Genomic DNA, 17,310 nt, shown 5'->3' on the forward strand with positions numbered 1-17,310 from the left:
AAGAGCACAACATTTCATCCACAGATCGATGGACAGACAAAAGTGGTGAACAAGACAGTCATACATATTCTCTGAGGTTACTGCAGTAAACATCCTAAGTTGTGGGATGAATCTTTACCTTAGGTGCAGCATGCTTACAATCGAGCCTTACATTCTTCGACTAATCGATCGCCATTCGAAACATGTTTTGGGTATCTACCAAAGTCACCGATGGATTTCATGTTCAGTGAAGAGGATAAAGTGGGTGAACATGATGATGCAAACAAAGTAGTTAAGTTCATTCAACGGATACAACAGATACATGAAGCAGTGCAGGATCAATTAGAGAAGAGTCATGCCAAGTACAAAATGCGCCATGACAAGCATCAAGTCAATCATCATTTTCAGGTTAGCGATCAGGAATGGTTGTATATCAGTAAAGACAGGTTGAAAAGAGAAGGTAAGAAACTGAAACCTATTAGGTATGGCCCTTTCAATATTGTGAAAAATATTGGAAATAATGCATTTTAATTAGATTTACCTCCTTACATGCATATTTACTCAGTTGTAAATGTAGAAAATTTGAATTTGTATGAACCTCTGATGATCATGGATCCCGAGGAAGATACACAGATTCTGACTATTGATGATTTGGCACTTGAGTATATGAATGAGTTGCAGCAAGATATGATCCTGGATAGGAATATTCAATCTTCAAGGCATGGATATGTTGAATATCTTCGAGTGGGACTCAAGGGCATGAATCCAAGCAAGGCAAGGTGGATGGAGATTAGAAGAGTGAGGGAGATGTACCCTCACCTGATATTTTCTTAAATCAAACTTTTGTGGTCCAAAAGCTTTCAAGTGGAGAGGATTGATCCAAGAGGATCTTGTCAATTCAATGTATCTAGAGAGTTTAGGTCATCTTCAACTTCGTCAGCTACGCCTGTGTTCTTCAGTTCTTCTGGTGTTGGTTACTTCGTCAGTTCTTCATGGTGGAAAGGTGGTTCAAATCGATGTCACAATGTGACAATTTTTTGTATATGGCTTATTTAATTAATAAGGTGACAACCCTAAAGGGGGACCTAACACATTTGTAATCATCCTAAACCTAGCACTAAAACTATGGTGTAAAACCCTAATGTTAGAACCTAGTGGCTAAACCTAAGCACTAAAACTATTGCAAAACCCACATTTCGACTTTAATATAAAACAAAACAATGTAAACACACAATCTAACCACGCAGATGTGGAACTGTCGAAGGTTTTCATATGAACAGACCAGAGGTTACCATAGTCCCTAATGCACGGGTTTGGAGACCGCAGTGTGACCATGTATGTCAACACCAGATGGAGAACTGTAGCAGTGAAGGTTAACCGCAGCGGAGATTGTTGACATGATCAAAAACATTGAGGGTAAGACTGCCAGGTAAGCCACAACCATCGTAGCTTAGGCTATCACATGCAACAATCGAGGCCGTGCCATTAGCCGAAATCGCCGGAGGGTGACTATAGAGGTGGCAGCCTGTGGTTAGACTGCGACATTCACATGCCAATGGTTAGCTATTGTGCAAAGTTTATTGACCGTTAGTGGAATTTTTATAAGATAAGGTGCTAAATCAGGTTTTGTAATTTTGTTTAAGTTATTTTTAATATAACCACCTAGCCTAATGTCACAATATGACAAGACCAAGCACATTCAACTTTTAATACAACCATTCATGCCTATCTTAGCCATGAGAGCCTCAAATGAACCTAGGGGGTTATAAATTCATCATTTTTCTCATGTAAAAGTGATTAGAGTGATTTTGGAGTCTTGTAAGCAAATGCTAAGCCAAAGAGGCAGTTATTGATTTAAGTGTATCTTGGTTGTCCGAAGGAGGAATTGGGAACCGAGACATGTGTTGGAAATCTAGGAGAGAGAGCTTTCTGTTGATAGACTAGAAGTGTCTACGTGCACTATTAGTTCGGTGATTTTTCTGTGTAAAATACCTCTTTCGATCAATCCTAATAAAGCAGACACCCATCTTGAAAGTGGACCCAAAGACGTAGTCCATCAAGGACGAACTCCGTAATCAATGTTATTTGTCTTCTATCTCTATTTTTACTACAAATTCAAGCTTATTATGTTTCTTAATTTATTGATTCAGTCTTAAAAAATAATTGTTTTCCTTCAGTCTTCCACATTCATCACTTAAGGTTAAAAATCAATTCATTGTTGGCAATTACTCAATTCTACTTTAGTTTTAGTTTATGATCATTTTTAGATCATCCTACCACCCCTAGGCTAATGGCCAAGTGGAAGTCGTTAACAGCATCCTAAAAACCACGATCCGTCGGTAAGTAGGCAACCAAAAAATCCATTGGCATCGGATGTTAAATCCTGCATTATGGGTGTACTGAACTTCATTCAAAACTTCTACAAGCTTTACACCATTCGAACTTGCTTATGGCCTGGAAGCGGCACTACCTATTGAGTGCCATATTCCTTCATTGAAACTCGTTGTTGAACTCTTATGTGACACCACTTCCAAAGAAGACCACTTACTATATCTCAATTAGTTGGATGAGACTCGTTGAGATGTTACATTGGCCCTTGAAGCCCATAAGCATCGGGTCAAAGCCCAATATGAAAAAAATCTCAAGCCTCATTCTTACCAAGAGGGTGATATTCTTCTACTCTGTGATAAAAAAACACGACCTCTTGGGGGCAAGTAGGCTTCAACCATTGTGGATCGGTCCATATGTTGTTTCCAAGGCCCTCTCAAGAGGTGCCTATGAACTTTAGGACTGTGAAGGATTCCCACTCGCAGAGCCTTGAAATGGGCTCTATCTAAAAAAGTATTATGCCTAGTATTGCACTAGGCATGTTCTTTGTAATTTTATGTATTTGTAATTTTTTCTTCTTTTTGTTGTGACTGGATTTTTTGGTATTTTCTAATTATTTGTCTCATAAATGTCTCTTGTTGTGCAAATGTCTTCATCGCCCTTACCATATGTAGGATATGTGGATGGTGCTAGTCATCACACATGACACATTGCATCAGCTGCTTGGATCATTTACACACCTAACTCGGAACTACTTTTTTCTGGGGGAGTCTTTCTTGGCACTACCACCAACAATATTGCTGAGTATATGTCTGTAATTTCACTTCTCACTGCAACGTCATCTTGGGACATCTCCAATCTGGTGGTCAAGTTAGACTCCCAGTGAGTTTTTATGCAATCGAAAAATCATTATCGGATTCGCAATCCAATCTTGCTACATCATTATTTAAGGCTATGACTCTTGGAACATCAATTTGAATTTATTACATATGAAACATTCCTCGAGAATTTAATATAGCTGCTGAATCATTAGAAAATTATGTATTAGATCGGTATCTATCTCATTTATTACAAATACATGCATGAAGGTAAAAAATTTACATAGTTAAAAATTTACAAGAACATTTACATCATAAAACTCCAATATATATATATATATATATATATATCAAAGCCAGTCTTTTACATCAAAAAATTCCCAAAACTTAGGTGTTTTAAGTACAAAATGGCTTTACTAAGCCTCATTATGACACCCACTCCTTATACCATGCTACTACTAGGAGACTACTACTCATGAAAATTCATAACAACTTTAGCTAACCTCCTAAGAGGAACTAGAAATCACTCAGGCACACCCACTGTGTGTCACTGCATATGGGTGGGGATCTCCCTCATAGGAAGAGGAGGCACACCCATGTTGAGACCTTTGAGGTTCCTAGGAACCTCGCGGAGACTCTGCGTATCATCTCCCTCTTCGGTGACTGTCGCACCCACTCCAACCCCAGGTAGATTGTCCCCCTACCTCGCTTGGCGGGGCATGCCCACAGGATGCACTGGTGCCACATCTGTATCAAGCAAATGCTTCATGTTAGTACTTGTTCATCCATAAAATAAAAAACATTACATAACATTCAAAAGTTAAAAAATACTTTTTGTACTCTAAAAAACCTTCTTACCTTGTGGCCCCCACTAAGTTCCAGGTGGTAGCATCAACTCCGGATCTCCTGTAAAATCCATGCCTTCATAGGCATAGTCATCAATCATGAGAATCTGGCTGCTAAGCCACTCAAAGAAATCATCTTCAAAGAAGTGTTGAATTGGTCCCCCTCCAGTCCGAGGAACTAGGGAAGCCCATCGCCCTTTCCTTGGCTCCCTGGGATAAGCCTGACCCAAACTCATTCGTGGCCTTAGTACGGGCACTCTCTCAAGCAAGAAGGGCACAATAAGAGTATCATACCCAAATTTCCTTTAGGTACGATTCTTACAAGCTGTCAGTTCTGCCTTCACCTGGCGAAGAACTCCCTCAAACCAATTGAATATCTAAGGTTGTAAAAAGTCAATAACTAGTAAGAGTTGAGATTTTGTAGCTACATGTGGGCTCTTGGACCCCACCAAGTGCACGATCATCCAAAGAATGGCCCTCATAGGCCTAGTCCTAATCCGCTCAATGGGGATCTTGTTGCTAACTAAACCACTTGCAGGTCTGTAGTGAGCTTGGACCAACTCAAGGGTGGTTCATGGATCTATATTGTCCCTGGTCAAGTTTACTCATGAACCTCTACATGATAAACCTGTAAGAATATATATGTCATCTCTTTCAATCACGAGCTCATGATCTCTGATTTGGAACACCCCTTGGTGTTCATAAAATCGTTGGATAATCCAGCTCAAAAGTTCTTCGTGACCCTTCATCAGGTCAAGCCTTACATACTTCATCAAGCCACATCCACGCAAAGCAGGTATGCATGCCAGATCATTTAGCATTTTTTGTTCTTCACTGTTGTGACCTCTTTCTCTCCAAAGACTCATGATGATGGCTCAAAACCTGAATAAAATCACCCAATAATCAGTCAAATGATGGAGAAATCATTAAAAACTCATGCATTGGGGTTTTAAAATGTGCCCAAGCATCCTAACGCTCCCCCTAAGGCCCACAAGAAATGTTAACACACCCATTTAGGTCGTGAAGGGTGTTTAATGCTCCTCCATCCCTAGGAGGAAGCGTTAGGCACAAAAACTTGTCTAGGGCTTCCACAAAATAAAAAAAGTCACCCCTAATGCAGCTGCAAAAGGTAATAGAATGAAATATAAGGGTTATACCATCTACCTGGAATAGACAACACATCGAATGGTCGCCTAGATTGTTCACAATTGCTCGGCAAAGATCTACTCCTCTTTCACTCCAAAACACTCTCACAAAACTCAAATGGTGAAAATGAAGGATTCCAAACCTTCTTATAGTCATGTTGTAGCGGCTACAACCACCCTACAAAATTTTTCCTTACCTTTATTTTGGTTCCTCCCTACCAACCATCCTTAGCAACATGTCTTGAACTATCAAGTACACAAGCTTCAGTGGTTTTCTAGCAAATTGCCAGCATGTGCATGATAGCTTGTTGCATCCCCCTCACAGGTTGTTCCTCCATACTTGTTCTAGCTGCAGGCTTAGTATCTCCCTCAAGGAATTACGCATTTTTGGAGGGGAACCAGCCTTCCCACCGGAAATTGTGCAATCCTGACTAGCAGCTTGTTGAGCTCTAGAATTGTGCAATCCTACCTGTCAACCTTCACTGGAAAATCAATGCAATCCAGCCTAGTAGGACTGCTCAGCCCAAAAACTATGCGATTCTGGGCAGCATTCAGCTGCTCAACCCAGAAACTACACAATTCTAGGCAGCAGTCAGCTGCTCAGCCCAAAAATTATGCAATCCCTCTAGGACAGATAGCCTAGCAGGTAGCAGAAATTGTGCAAATCCAGCTAGGTAGCCTACTGAGCTCAGAAATTGTGAGATGCGGTCAGACAGGCTTCCTTGAGAAAATTGCAAGGTCTGACCCAGAACAGCTCCTCAACCCACAAATTGTGCAATCCTGAGAGACAGTCACCTGTTCCTCTCAGAAATTGTGCAATCCCTCTAGGATAGCCATCTCTGATCAACCCATAAACTGTGTAGATTTTCATCCCAAGCTCGGAGACCGATGCATGTGCCTTTAGGTTGACCGGTTCCCTCTGGGACCAAACAAAAGTAATTTGCATGAATGGACTACTTCTCCCAAGGAAACATGCAAATGCATCCCTTGATTCATGGATCTATTTTTAGCAGCCAGAGGTTACATGCAAGGATCATTTCAGAAACCTCCCGCCAAGTCTCGCATTTCCTTGATTTGTTGCATGTGTGTCACATCCTTGATTTTATCAAAACTCATCAACCAGATGCAATAGAGCTCATTCTTCACATTGAAATTGCATCTCTAACATCCCACATAGTATCTAGGAGTTGTCGGCACATTTAGCTTAGTTTTTTCAGCGTAAGCCTGCTTTGCATGTCTACGCTGCGTTTATGGCACTTTTTGTGTTTCACTTTGTGTGAGTGTTTTCTGCTTGATTTCAGTGAATGCCTTCTATTGTTTTTATGTATGTTAGCTTGTGGAAGCACCATTTTAGTTTTCGCTCGCATCTCACTGTTGTCGCATGCATGACACTATTTTTTCATGGATGGTCATCGTTGTGGCGACTCACTTCACACACATGCATGCTTTCCCGTTTTTCGAATCCTACACTTGATGTTTAAATGTACGATCACTCACTCTTGCTTTCACTCATCTCATCATGCATTCAAACTTCTCATACTTTCAGTCACCCATCGGCTGGTCTGGGCTGCCTTGGCCTGGAACATGCCTGGCCTAGCTAGTACTAAGCATTTCTAAAAGTGAAGGCTCTGCCTTCCCTCCAAAAATTACGTAATTCTGGCCCAACAATGACCTCCAAGCTTACATTGCACAATTCTTGGAGGCAGTGTCCTGCTAACCCCAGAAAATGCGCAATGCAATTTGTTGGTTGCATGTCACTGCTGACTGAAATTGTGCATTACGCAGTTTCAGTCCTCAGCAGGCAAGGCTAGATTGTGCATTAAGTAGTTCAAGTAGTTATTCAACCTCCTTACAGCTCAAAATATGTCTTTCATTGTCTGTGCAGTCAGTCTCCCGACCTTTCGTCGGAAATTGCGCAACCTTCACAGTCAATCAAACAGGTATATTGCAAGTCAGTCCTCAAGTTTTTTTTTGTTTTTCGAATAACAGATTTCTTTCCATGAGTGTTTCTATGTCTCCAAGAATCACAGGTGTTCATCTATCTCTCAGCAACACAAGTACAATGGCCTTCAGGAGAGAAAATTCAAAGGACTGTGTTGAGAGCACAACGGGTTTGTAGCCAAGCAAGTGTCTATGAGCTCGCCTACCTATGAAGAGATCAAGTTGTTCATAAACAAGGACATCAAGATAATATGGCAGCAGCATCACAACAAGCAACACCATCAATAGTAGTACAAGGCATCACACTTGCATGCAATGAATGTAAGAGGAAGGTTGTTGACAACATAGAGGTAGAAAAAAGTTGCAAGCTCAAGAAAATCCACCTGTGATGAAAGAAACTTTGGAGACTGATGCTATGAGGTCACAGCGCGACATGAAGATCGTGCAAAGGTGGAGAATGGAACAAAGAAGGAGTTGCATGTGCTGAAGTAGCAACTCAAGGGAGAACAAGAGCTGAATAGATGAGAGAATGATTTGCAGCAGGAATAGGTACAACAGGGGGCGCAACATGCACATACGGATGAAACTGTCCCTGTACAAGTTATAGATCCATCCCAACAGCTGGCATGGAGAAGACAAGGTGAGCAGTGTTGTTGATCACATGCAAGGGAATTCAACATCATGCATGTCATTGTGTGCATGCATGTGATCCCACCCATTTGGCACACTCACCGAGGTGCAGACAAGAAGCAAGTCCAATTGGAGCTAAACATGTATTTTGAAAAATTGATGTGCACGGCCACCAACACATGCTTGGAGATCAGCACAAACACTATGCATCAACATTTGCCGGTATCGTCAAACCTAGGATGACCATGTGCATGTTATCATACGAGCTGGACAGAGGAGCCATATCATTGTACCCAGATGCAACAGAGGCAAGAGTTCACTTCAGCAAGATGTCACCATTGAGCACATGGACAACATCACGGATGACCAAGCTTGGCATCATCTCACCACCTTCGACCATCACAAGGATGTCAATGAGTTGGTCTCACCACAAGGGTCTGAGTGTCAGCAATGTCTTGCATGGCTTGCTCAAGACATTTTGTCTCACATGGGCACATGTGCATTGTAAGGTAACGTCTTGTCAAGTGGCAGTTCAAGTGTCGATAGTTGAATGTAACAGTAATGAGTAGTTGAAGATTCATGAGGATAGATGAATAGTCACAATGGGGAGTGTCAACCATCACCCCACCCTTTTCTATAAATAGTCCCTCATAACTCATTTTAAAGTCTTTTGGTTAGCCAAGCTTCCAATAAGACTAACTTAGTGAGAGCTTGGACAATACTGTAACGAGACTTGGCTACTCCACTACGCAAAGCTAGTATATATCTTTGGAGGAGCAGGCGGCAGTGACTGTAACATTCCACTATTGGAACTAGTGGTTGTACATGGATGTATTGTATGATTGGAACTTACACTTCTTAATATAACAGAGCCAGCATGTTTCATGAATATGTCGTATTGTATTTCATCAATCTTGTTTACTCTAAATGATATATGTATCTGTTTGCTTACGCATGCATGTGTAGCTATTTTCTATATATGTATGTATGAATCTTTCTAAAACATGGTGTTGGCTTAGCCATCACTTTGGATTGAAAGCTTACTTGCCTCCCATGTTGTGATGCATCTTTGCTTGTGTGTTCCCTTCTTAACTCCGTGTTATCACAGTGTTATGAAACCAGCTCAAGAAAAGATAGAAAAGATAGATCAATGCCTTAGAATTCAGCCTCTTCGAGGGGGCAACCTCTTTACATTACATAAATGAACAATTCTTTGATGATACAAATGACAAAACCTCCTTTCTATATATAGGAGTCTAAGGAGTCACAATATAATCTAGCCGACCTAACAATAATAATATAAAGCCACAAAAATAACAATAGAGGGATTCTATGGGGCACAGAAATAACAACATGGGGGTAATAGGGGCACAACAATATAAATAAGGGGTATAACTACAATAGTAATGGGGTAATCACTAGTATTATAGGGACCCAACATGCCCCTCTCCTTCAAAAAAGTGTTGTCCTCAACGCTTGAGTAGTTCTGGATACTTCTGCATAAAATTCTCATCCTCCCATGTGGAATCTTCAGCGGATAAGTTCTTCCACTTGATAAGATACTCTGAAATTGATCGATTTCGTAGCTGTCGAGTTCTTGTTTATGTGACTGCTTCCGGTTCCAATATAATTTTTCCTTCCTCGTCAAGTTCTGGAAATATTGTTTGAACTGGGAGCTTGTCGCCTATAACCTTCTTTAAACATGAAACATGGAAAACTGGGTGCAATCGAGAAGCTGCAGGAAGCTCCAATTTGTATGCCATAGTACCAATCTTTTGCAACACCTTGTACGGACCATAATACTTTGGTGATAATTTATTATCCTTCTTAGCTTGCTTTAGGGACATTTGCTTATATGGTTGTAGCCGTAGGAATACCCAATCACCTACATCAAAACTTCTTTCACTGCGATGTTGATCTGCCTGTTGTTTCATTCTATTTTGTGCCAACACGAGGTTATCCTTTAAGAGTTGGAGGACTTGTTGTTGATGTTCGATGTGATGTTCCACTGCCTGAACCTTAGAATTTTCTCTTAAATATGATGTGATGGATGGTGGTTGATACCCATAAAGTGCCATAAATGGGGTCATTTTTGTTGCTGTATGGAAGGAAGTGTTATACCACCATTCAGCCAGAGGCAACCATTTGACCCATTGTGTCTGTTTATCAGATACAAAGCAACGAAGATATCCTTCCAAACATTTGTTTACTATCTCAGTTTGCCCATCAGATTGAGGATGATAAGATGAGCTATGAGCTAACTGAGTACCAAGACAAGAAAATAATTCTGTCCAAAAATTTCCAGTGAAAATGGGATCTCTGTCACTTACAATAATCTTTGGGTTTCCATGTAGCTTTTGAATTGTTTCCATAAATGCAGTAGAAACTGTACTGGCTTTAAATGGATGTGATAATGCACAAAAGTGTGCATACTTGGTAAGTCTGTCAACTACCACCATGATGACACTCTTTCCCTCAGACTTGGGTAAACCTGTGATAAAATCCATTGAAACCTCCTCCCAACGTTGGCTTGGAATGGATAAAGGTTGTAATAGACCCTGTGTCTTAATTGTTTCAACTTTATTTTGTTGGAAAACCAAACATTCCGCCACAAACTTTTGAATATCTGATTTAAGGCCATCCCAAAAAAATTCCTTCTTAACCCTGTGGTAAGTTTTTAAAAATCTCGAGTGCCCTCCTAAGGGAGAAGTGTGCAATTCCATAAGAATCTTTTGTTTTAGCTGGGAATTCTTACAGAGGTATAAGCGATCTTTGTACCATAATGAATCATTTTTCCAGCTAAATGTATCAGACGTACTGGAATCTTGTTGTAGCTTTTGAATAAGTGCCCACACTTCTTCATCATTCTTCCATTCCTCCCTTGCTTCATTTATCCAATCTGGTTGGATAATAGAAATGGCGCACAACAATGCTTCCACATCCTCATCCTTTCTTGAGAGTGCATCTGCCACCACATTTTGCTTCCCTTTTTTGTAGATGATTTCAAAGTCATAACCCAACATCTTTGTGACCCACTTTTGTTGCTCTTCAGAGGATAATCTTTGTTCTAAAAAGTATTTAAGGCTATCATGATCCGTTTTTACCTTGAAGTGTCTTCCCATTAGGTAGGGTCGCCATTTCTTAAGTGCATGGAGTATTGCCAACATTTCCTTCTCATAAATAGCTTTGCTTAAAAACTTTCCCTTGATTGGACGACTTTCAAAAGCAATGGGTCTTTCATCTTGCATTAGAACAGCACCAATTCCATTTCCTGAAGCATCACATTCCACAATAAAGGTTTTTGTGAAGTCCGGTGTAGCTAAGACCGGTGCTTGGCACATTGCCTCTTTAAGATGTTCAAAGGCCTTTGTTGCTTCTGGAGTCCATGAAAATGCATCTTTCTTCAATAATGTTGTTAGAGGTGCTGCTATTCTCCCATAATTCTTAACAAACTTGCGATAATACCCTGTCAACCCAAGAAATCCTCGCAGATGCTTTATGGATGTGGGGATTTTCCATTCCTTAATGGCTTTAATTTTGCTAGGGTCTACCTTAACTCCTTCATGAGATACAATATGACCCAAATATTCCACCTCCTGGACTCCAAAGAAACATTTGGATCTTTTTGCATATAATTGTTTCTCCTCCAATAGTTGTAGCACCCTGTCAACATGTTCAACATGATCCTTCCAAGACTTGTTGTAGATTAGTATATCATCAAAAAATACTAACACAAATTTTCTAAGGAATGGTTTGAAAATTGAATTCATCAAACCTTGAAATGTTGAAGGTGCATTGGTAAGGCCAAAAGGCATGACCAAAAATTCATAATGACCCTCATGAGTTCTAAATGCCGTTTTCAGAATGTCTTCAATCTTCATTCTGATTTGATGATATCCCGAACGAAGATCCAACTTGGTGAAGTAAATTGATCCATGCAATTCATCCAGTAATTCATCAATGACAGGAATGGGGAACTTATCTTTAATAGTGAGCTTGTTGAGCTCCCTATAATCCGGACACATGCGCCATGATCCATCCTTCTTGTGCACCAATACTACTGGAGCAAAGAAAGAACTTTGACTTGGTTGAATTATACCAGCCTCTAGCATTTCTGCAACCATACGTTCAATTTCACTTTTTTGGACATAGGGATATCTGTACGGCCTGATGTTTGGAGGAACACTTTCTGGAATCAGATGAATAGCATGATCATGATCACGCATAGGTGGGAGACCTTTGGGAGTCTCAAATACCTTGGAATGATTGTCCAGGACTTTTTGGAGATCTGGAGAAATAGATGATTCCGATGTGGAAACATCTAGCGAACATAATTGTGCAATTACACCTCTTTGCTCCTTTTTTAGAAGCTTTGTCATACCATTAGAGCTGATTATCTTTCCTGGTTTCCCTGCAATACCCCTTAATTCAACTTCCTTTCCTTCCGTAGAAAATTTGATGAAAAGTTCTTGAAAATTAAAAGCTATTGTACCCAAGGATTGTAGCCATTGGACTCCTAGTACAACATCAGCACCTCCCATTGGAATGGAAAGCATTGGGCTAGTCAATACATATTCTCCCATGGATAGCTTGATATTATGGCACTTTCCAGAGCAATTTATTGTTCCTCCATTTGCAATCATCACTTGACACTCTGGTGCTGGATATAGGAAGCAATTCAATTCTTTTGCTACCCTACAATGAATAAAATTGTGGGTGCTTCCTGAATCAATCAACACTATTACCTTTTTCTTCTTGATTTGTCCTTCTATCTTGATGGTTTGAGGAGTGGTAATTCCCGCCAATGCATTACAAGATATGGTTGGATTTATTTTTTCTTCATCTAGGCTTTGTTCCTGGAGTATATCTTCTTCTTTTGACCTTTCTTGCTCCTTTTCTTCTTCCTCTTCACAATCTATGTAGAATAATTTCTTCTCAGCACACTTATGACCTTTAGTGTATTTGCTATCACAACTGTAACAAAGCCCTTTTTCTCTTTTTTCTTCCAATTGTTGTGGTGTCAACCTTATAGGTTGTGGAAGACTAGGAGCAACAACACTTCCGTCTTTATAGTTGTGAGTGGTATGCTTCCTGGTTGCCATAATTTTGCTTTCCATTTTTCTTGCTAACCTGAATGCCTTCTCTAATGAATCAGGTTCCCAAGGCGAACATCATGTTGGATATTATCCTTTAAAGACCCTATGAACACATCAATCCTATGCTCCTCTGGAATATCTTTTACCCTTATGTTCAATTTTTGGAACTCCTCAATGTGCTCCATTACTGAACCCTTTTGTTTGAGACTTATCAATTGGCTAAAAAAAGTGTTGCTTTTTGTATCTTCATAATGTGCTATCAATTCTTCCGTAAAAATTGCCCAAGTGATAAATTTTTTACGAGAGAAAAGCCATTGATACCATACAAACTGATTTGGTTCCAAATATATAGTTGCCATACGTACCTTTTGTGTGTTTTGCACATTATTGAGATCAAAGAATTGCTCCATCTGTAATATCCATGTGGCAGGATCCTTGCCATCAAACTTCCTCATATCAATTTTTGGAATATGGGGAGTCTTCGATCCAACATTAGCATCTATGGAATCATGATTAACATTTCTTTTATTCTCATCATGAGTTTCCTTTAGTACCCTTTCATCCTTAGTGCCCATTTCTTGTAGCAACTTATTCATATTTATCTTCAATTCGTCCATGTCTGTCTTCAAATCTATCTTCAAATCTGCCATGTATCTCTTCAAATCTGTGTTTGAATCATCCATCTTAGCTTACATGCCCTTTATCTTAGATTCCACACCATTTATCTTAGCTTCTGTTAGCTTTTGTGAGCGTGACATTTGTTGCACTTGTTCTTGTAATTTTGATATATCATGTAGCATTTCTTCCTCTTCTTCATGAGTCATGCTAGAGCTTTTAGGTTCCTTACTAGGTGTTTGCATTTTCTTTCCTTGGGGCATCAGTTACCGATAATAATGTTTTACTATGCCCTTTTAATTCCGTTAAACCAAGCTTACATAAAAATTAAAAAAAAACTACACACATTTTTTCACTTTATAGAAGCCTGATATTGAATCTGATGTATCTCTGTAATTTCGAATCATCCAATTCTCAAATTATGATCTGTAGTAGCCTTCTGTGTCCTCTTTCCAATTCCACAAGTCTGACCCAAATTGGATTCTCCAAGGAAGAGTTATGTGAAATCTCCCACAGTGACTTGCTTTTAGATTAGTTCAGTAGAACGAACTTGTACGACGTGCCACGAGTCACTGTTTCAACCTTTGAATCTAAAACATACATACAAGAAACTACAATCCGTCCTCTTTCTGTACCTTCTTACGAAATTTCAATCCGATCCACAGAGAGAAAGTTATGACGATTTTCCCCAGGTCACCTGTTTTGAATGTAATTCAGGAGTCTGCAAAAAGACCAACTTCCTCAGATCATATCTCCGTAAATATCACGTGAAAAGCTCTAAATTTTGGACCCAAGGTTCAATGCGATTTCTTCTCAAATGGGTTTTTTTTGCGGCTTTTGAAACGTCACAAAAAAAAAGTTAGAGCGAAAATTCCACGATGACATGTTTGGAGAAGCGAAACCCTAGAATCCAAAGCTCTGATACCAAATGTTATGAAACCAGCTCAAGAAAAGATAGAAAAGATAGATCAATGCCTTAGAATTCAGCCTCTTCGAGGGGGAAACCTCCTTTACATTACATAAATGAACAATTCTTTGATGATACGAATGACAAAACCTCCTTTCTATATATAGGAGTCTAAGGAGTCACAATATAATCCAGCCGACCTAACAATAATAATATAAAGCCACAAAAATAACAATAGAGGGATTCTATGGGGCACAGAAATAACAACATGGGGGTAATAGGGGCACAACAATATAAATAAGGGGTGTAACTACAATAGTAATGGGGTAATCACTAGTATTATAGGGACCCAACACACATGTTTCCAAGGGGTGCACTCACCTCACCCTCTGTGTGTTAGAACCGCTCATGCACCATCCTTGACTTAGTGCATATGTCACACCATTGCTACCAATAGAGGCATATTACTTGCCTCTATGCGAAACCATGGTCAAGGCAATACTGTATGACCCACTACTGGGACTCCTACACAAAACGGTCTAAGGTTTAATGGGGACTTCTTACCAGGCAGATCCCCTGACATGTTGGTGGGTCCAGCACCGTCAACATTTATGGCGCTAGGAGGGCTAGATGACAAGATGTGTAATCTCATCCTATTTTGAATCTTTGCACATCTATCATGCAGTCTTGCACTCTCAACCCTCCACAATGTTTTTCTCATGCCGAACCTGTCCACATCACGAGGGAGTTCTTTGATCTCTTATTTAAATACATGTATGATGGTGAAGGAAAAATGGTATGACCTGTGTTCTCACATGACCTCCTTGCCATGCTTGACAAGGAATATGGATGTTCTAACAAACATGCCAGTCTTCTGCTTGCATACACACTTTGTGAATCCCCACGTCAGTGGCTGTGTAGCCTATCAGCTGACAGTCTACACTCACTTGAGCACTTCTATGATATCATTGAAGATACTTTCCATCATTTCAATCTAGAACATATTGACCACAAATTGTTACAACAAAGAAAGGCTCTGCATGAATCGCCTGATATTTTTCGCAGTGCTTTTGTGTTTTGTAGTTTCAAGCTCTGAAAATCCAGATGAAGTTTCAATATCTCATTTGTTAGAGTCGGTCTTTACATCCCTCCGTCAGAGATCAGTTCTCTTATTGCATTGAATTTTTAGGTGTCTCGCTCGATTCACTCAGTTGCATTCTACGAGGAGCATGCCATAAATCTGACGGAAGGGTCTTGTCATTCATTACCCCTCATTGCCTTATCATTGCTGGCTCAGGTCTGTCCATTAAAATCAAGTTTTAAAATCACTTACAGCCCTGTTTTAGTCTTTTGATCAGCAGAGTCATTTCAGTCACTAGGTCTAGGGTTTCATAAATTGCGTCTTCAAAGTGTCCAATAATGCCAGCATGACTCATGAGGGAAGTCCTTAATAAGTTTTCAGTTTCAATATTTTCATCATCATATGCTCGGCTATGACTTTTCTTCAAAACTCTGTTTTGAAGAAAATTCGTCATTCCGTTTTGTAATAAATTGCCATGTAATTTTCAGAATTTTTCAGTCGTTGAAATCTCCAGGCGCAGCCCTGGTCTTCCTTTGTCAAAACATGCCATTATCCCTGCAAAAATCGCCAAAAGATTCATTATTCAAGTCAAAAATCAGAAGGACATTTGAAAAGACAGAAGTTGTATTAAATGCAAAAAGTGCCAAAGTTAAAAACATTACAAAATGGGTTATTGAGAAGCAAAAATTTAATCCATCTCTATATAAGATATTTCTCAAGTTATTGATCCATTTGCATCAAGAGACATTTAGAAATCCAAGAGAGAAGTCGATTTTGAAATTTGGAAGGCCGACTGTGTGTTGGAATACAGAGCGCGGCGCACTGGGATAGGTCGTGGCGCACCCACAGAGCGCGGCGCATAGAGCCGAAATTCACTGTGTATTTTTCAAAGGGCGCGGCGCATCCAGGCTGCGTGGCGCACTGGGTTTGCGCGTGGCGCACAGAACCTCCAACACAAAAACTTATTGTGGCCTCAACTAAGATCAAGCCCATTACTCCATGAGCCATGTTCATCACTTGAAACACATTTTGTTGTGCCAAGAGGTCAAAGGATTTTGATTTGAAGGTTAGAGAAGAAAAATTTTGTTTGAAGGGTCACGCAACGCATTGGAGGAGGTCATGGTGCACACAGCCTGTCTGGCACATCGGGCGAAAATCCGCAATGTAAAATTACACTATCGCGGCGCATCCAGGAGGCGCGGCGCACTGGGTTTGTGCGCGGCGCACAAAACCTACATGCCAGATTTATATTCCTGCTGTCATCAAAACTCAAACCATGCCATTTCTTTGGATCCAAGTAAGTGTGTGAGCCTTAGCCATTGCTCTTAAATGGTGTTTGCTATGATTTGAAAAGAAGAATATAAGTTTTGAATGGCAAAAACATAAACCTTATCCTTTTGTTGAAGTTGCTCTTTAGGGTTTCAAATGGTGTTTTAAAAAAAAATCATTTTCATGCTGAATACTCAATGTCACAACATTATATAGTCCCTTTCCTTTTCCCCTACATTCTAAAGGCATTCATATCGCTTGTCTCCCATTCTTTTTTCCTATCCCTAACTCTACCATTTCTTATCATTACCCCTTTCCCCATATCACTTTCAAAATCCCTAAATTCCCTCATCCATCAAAGTGACTGTTGTATATTTTAAATTTCACTTGGCAAGCTCCATCATCCACTTTCCCCCCTATCCCATATTATTCCTCACATTCCCTCATTTTCCTGTGGCACATTGGCAATGAAAACACATCACTTATTCCTTTTTGCCAAACCAAACACCCACTCAAGATACACATTGCAGCACCATGACAGAGACAGATTCATTACATGAGCAAGAATATGAGCAAGGTAGTGACTCAACCACTGAGCTGAATGTGCCGAGAAGGCCTCGAAAAGGTGGTAGACATGTCAGAGAAGAGCCTACTTC

At 40.0% G+C, this 17,310-nt stretch overlaps 1 protein-coding gene across 1 annotated transcript in view; it reads left to right on the forward strand.

The window, feature by feature from the left end:
• Window positions 1–210: 210 nt before the first annotated feature.
• The window catches only part of LOC149249112 (pentatricopeptide repeat-containing protein At1g20230-like), a 91,848-nt gene continuing 74,748 nt past the window's right edge, over window positions 211–17,310 (forward strand). Inside the window, exon 1 of the mRNA XM_089451962.1 lies at window positions 211–439. Coding sequence (XP_089308088.1) covers window positions 211–439 — 229 coding nt within the window. The remainder of the gene's footprint in view (window positions 440–17,310) is intronic.

This window comes from Pinus tabuliformis, chromosome 7 (assembly GCF_031772625.1).
Source record: "Pinus tabuliformis cultivar Carrire ecotype Pingquan chromosome 7, CPIR1, whole genome shotgun sequence".
In the NCBI taxonomy this organism is placed as follows: domain Eukaryota; kingdom Viridiplantae; phylum Streptophyta; class Pinopsida; order Pinales; family Pinaceae; genus Pinus; species Pinus tabuliformis.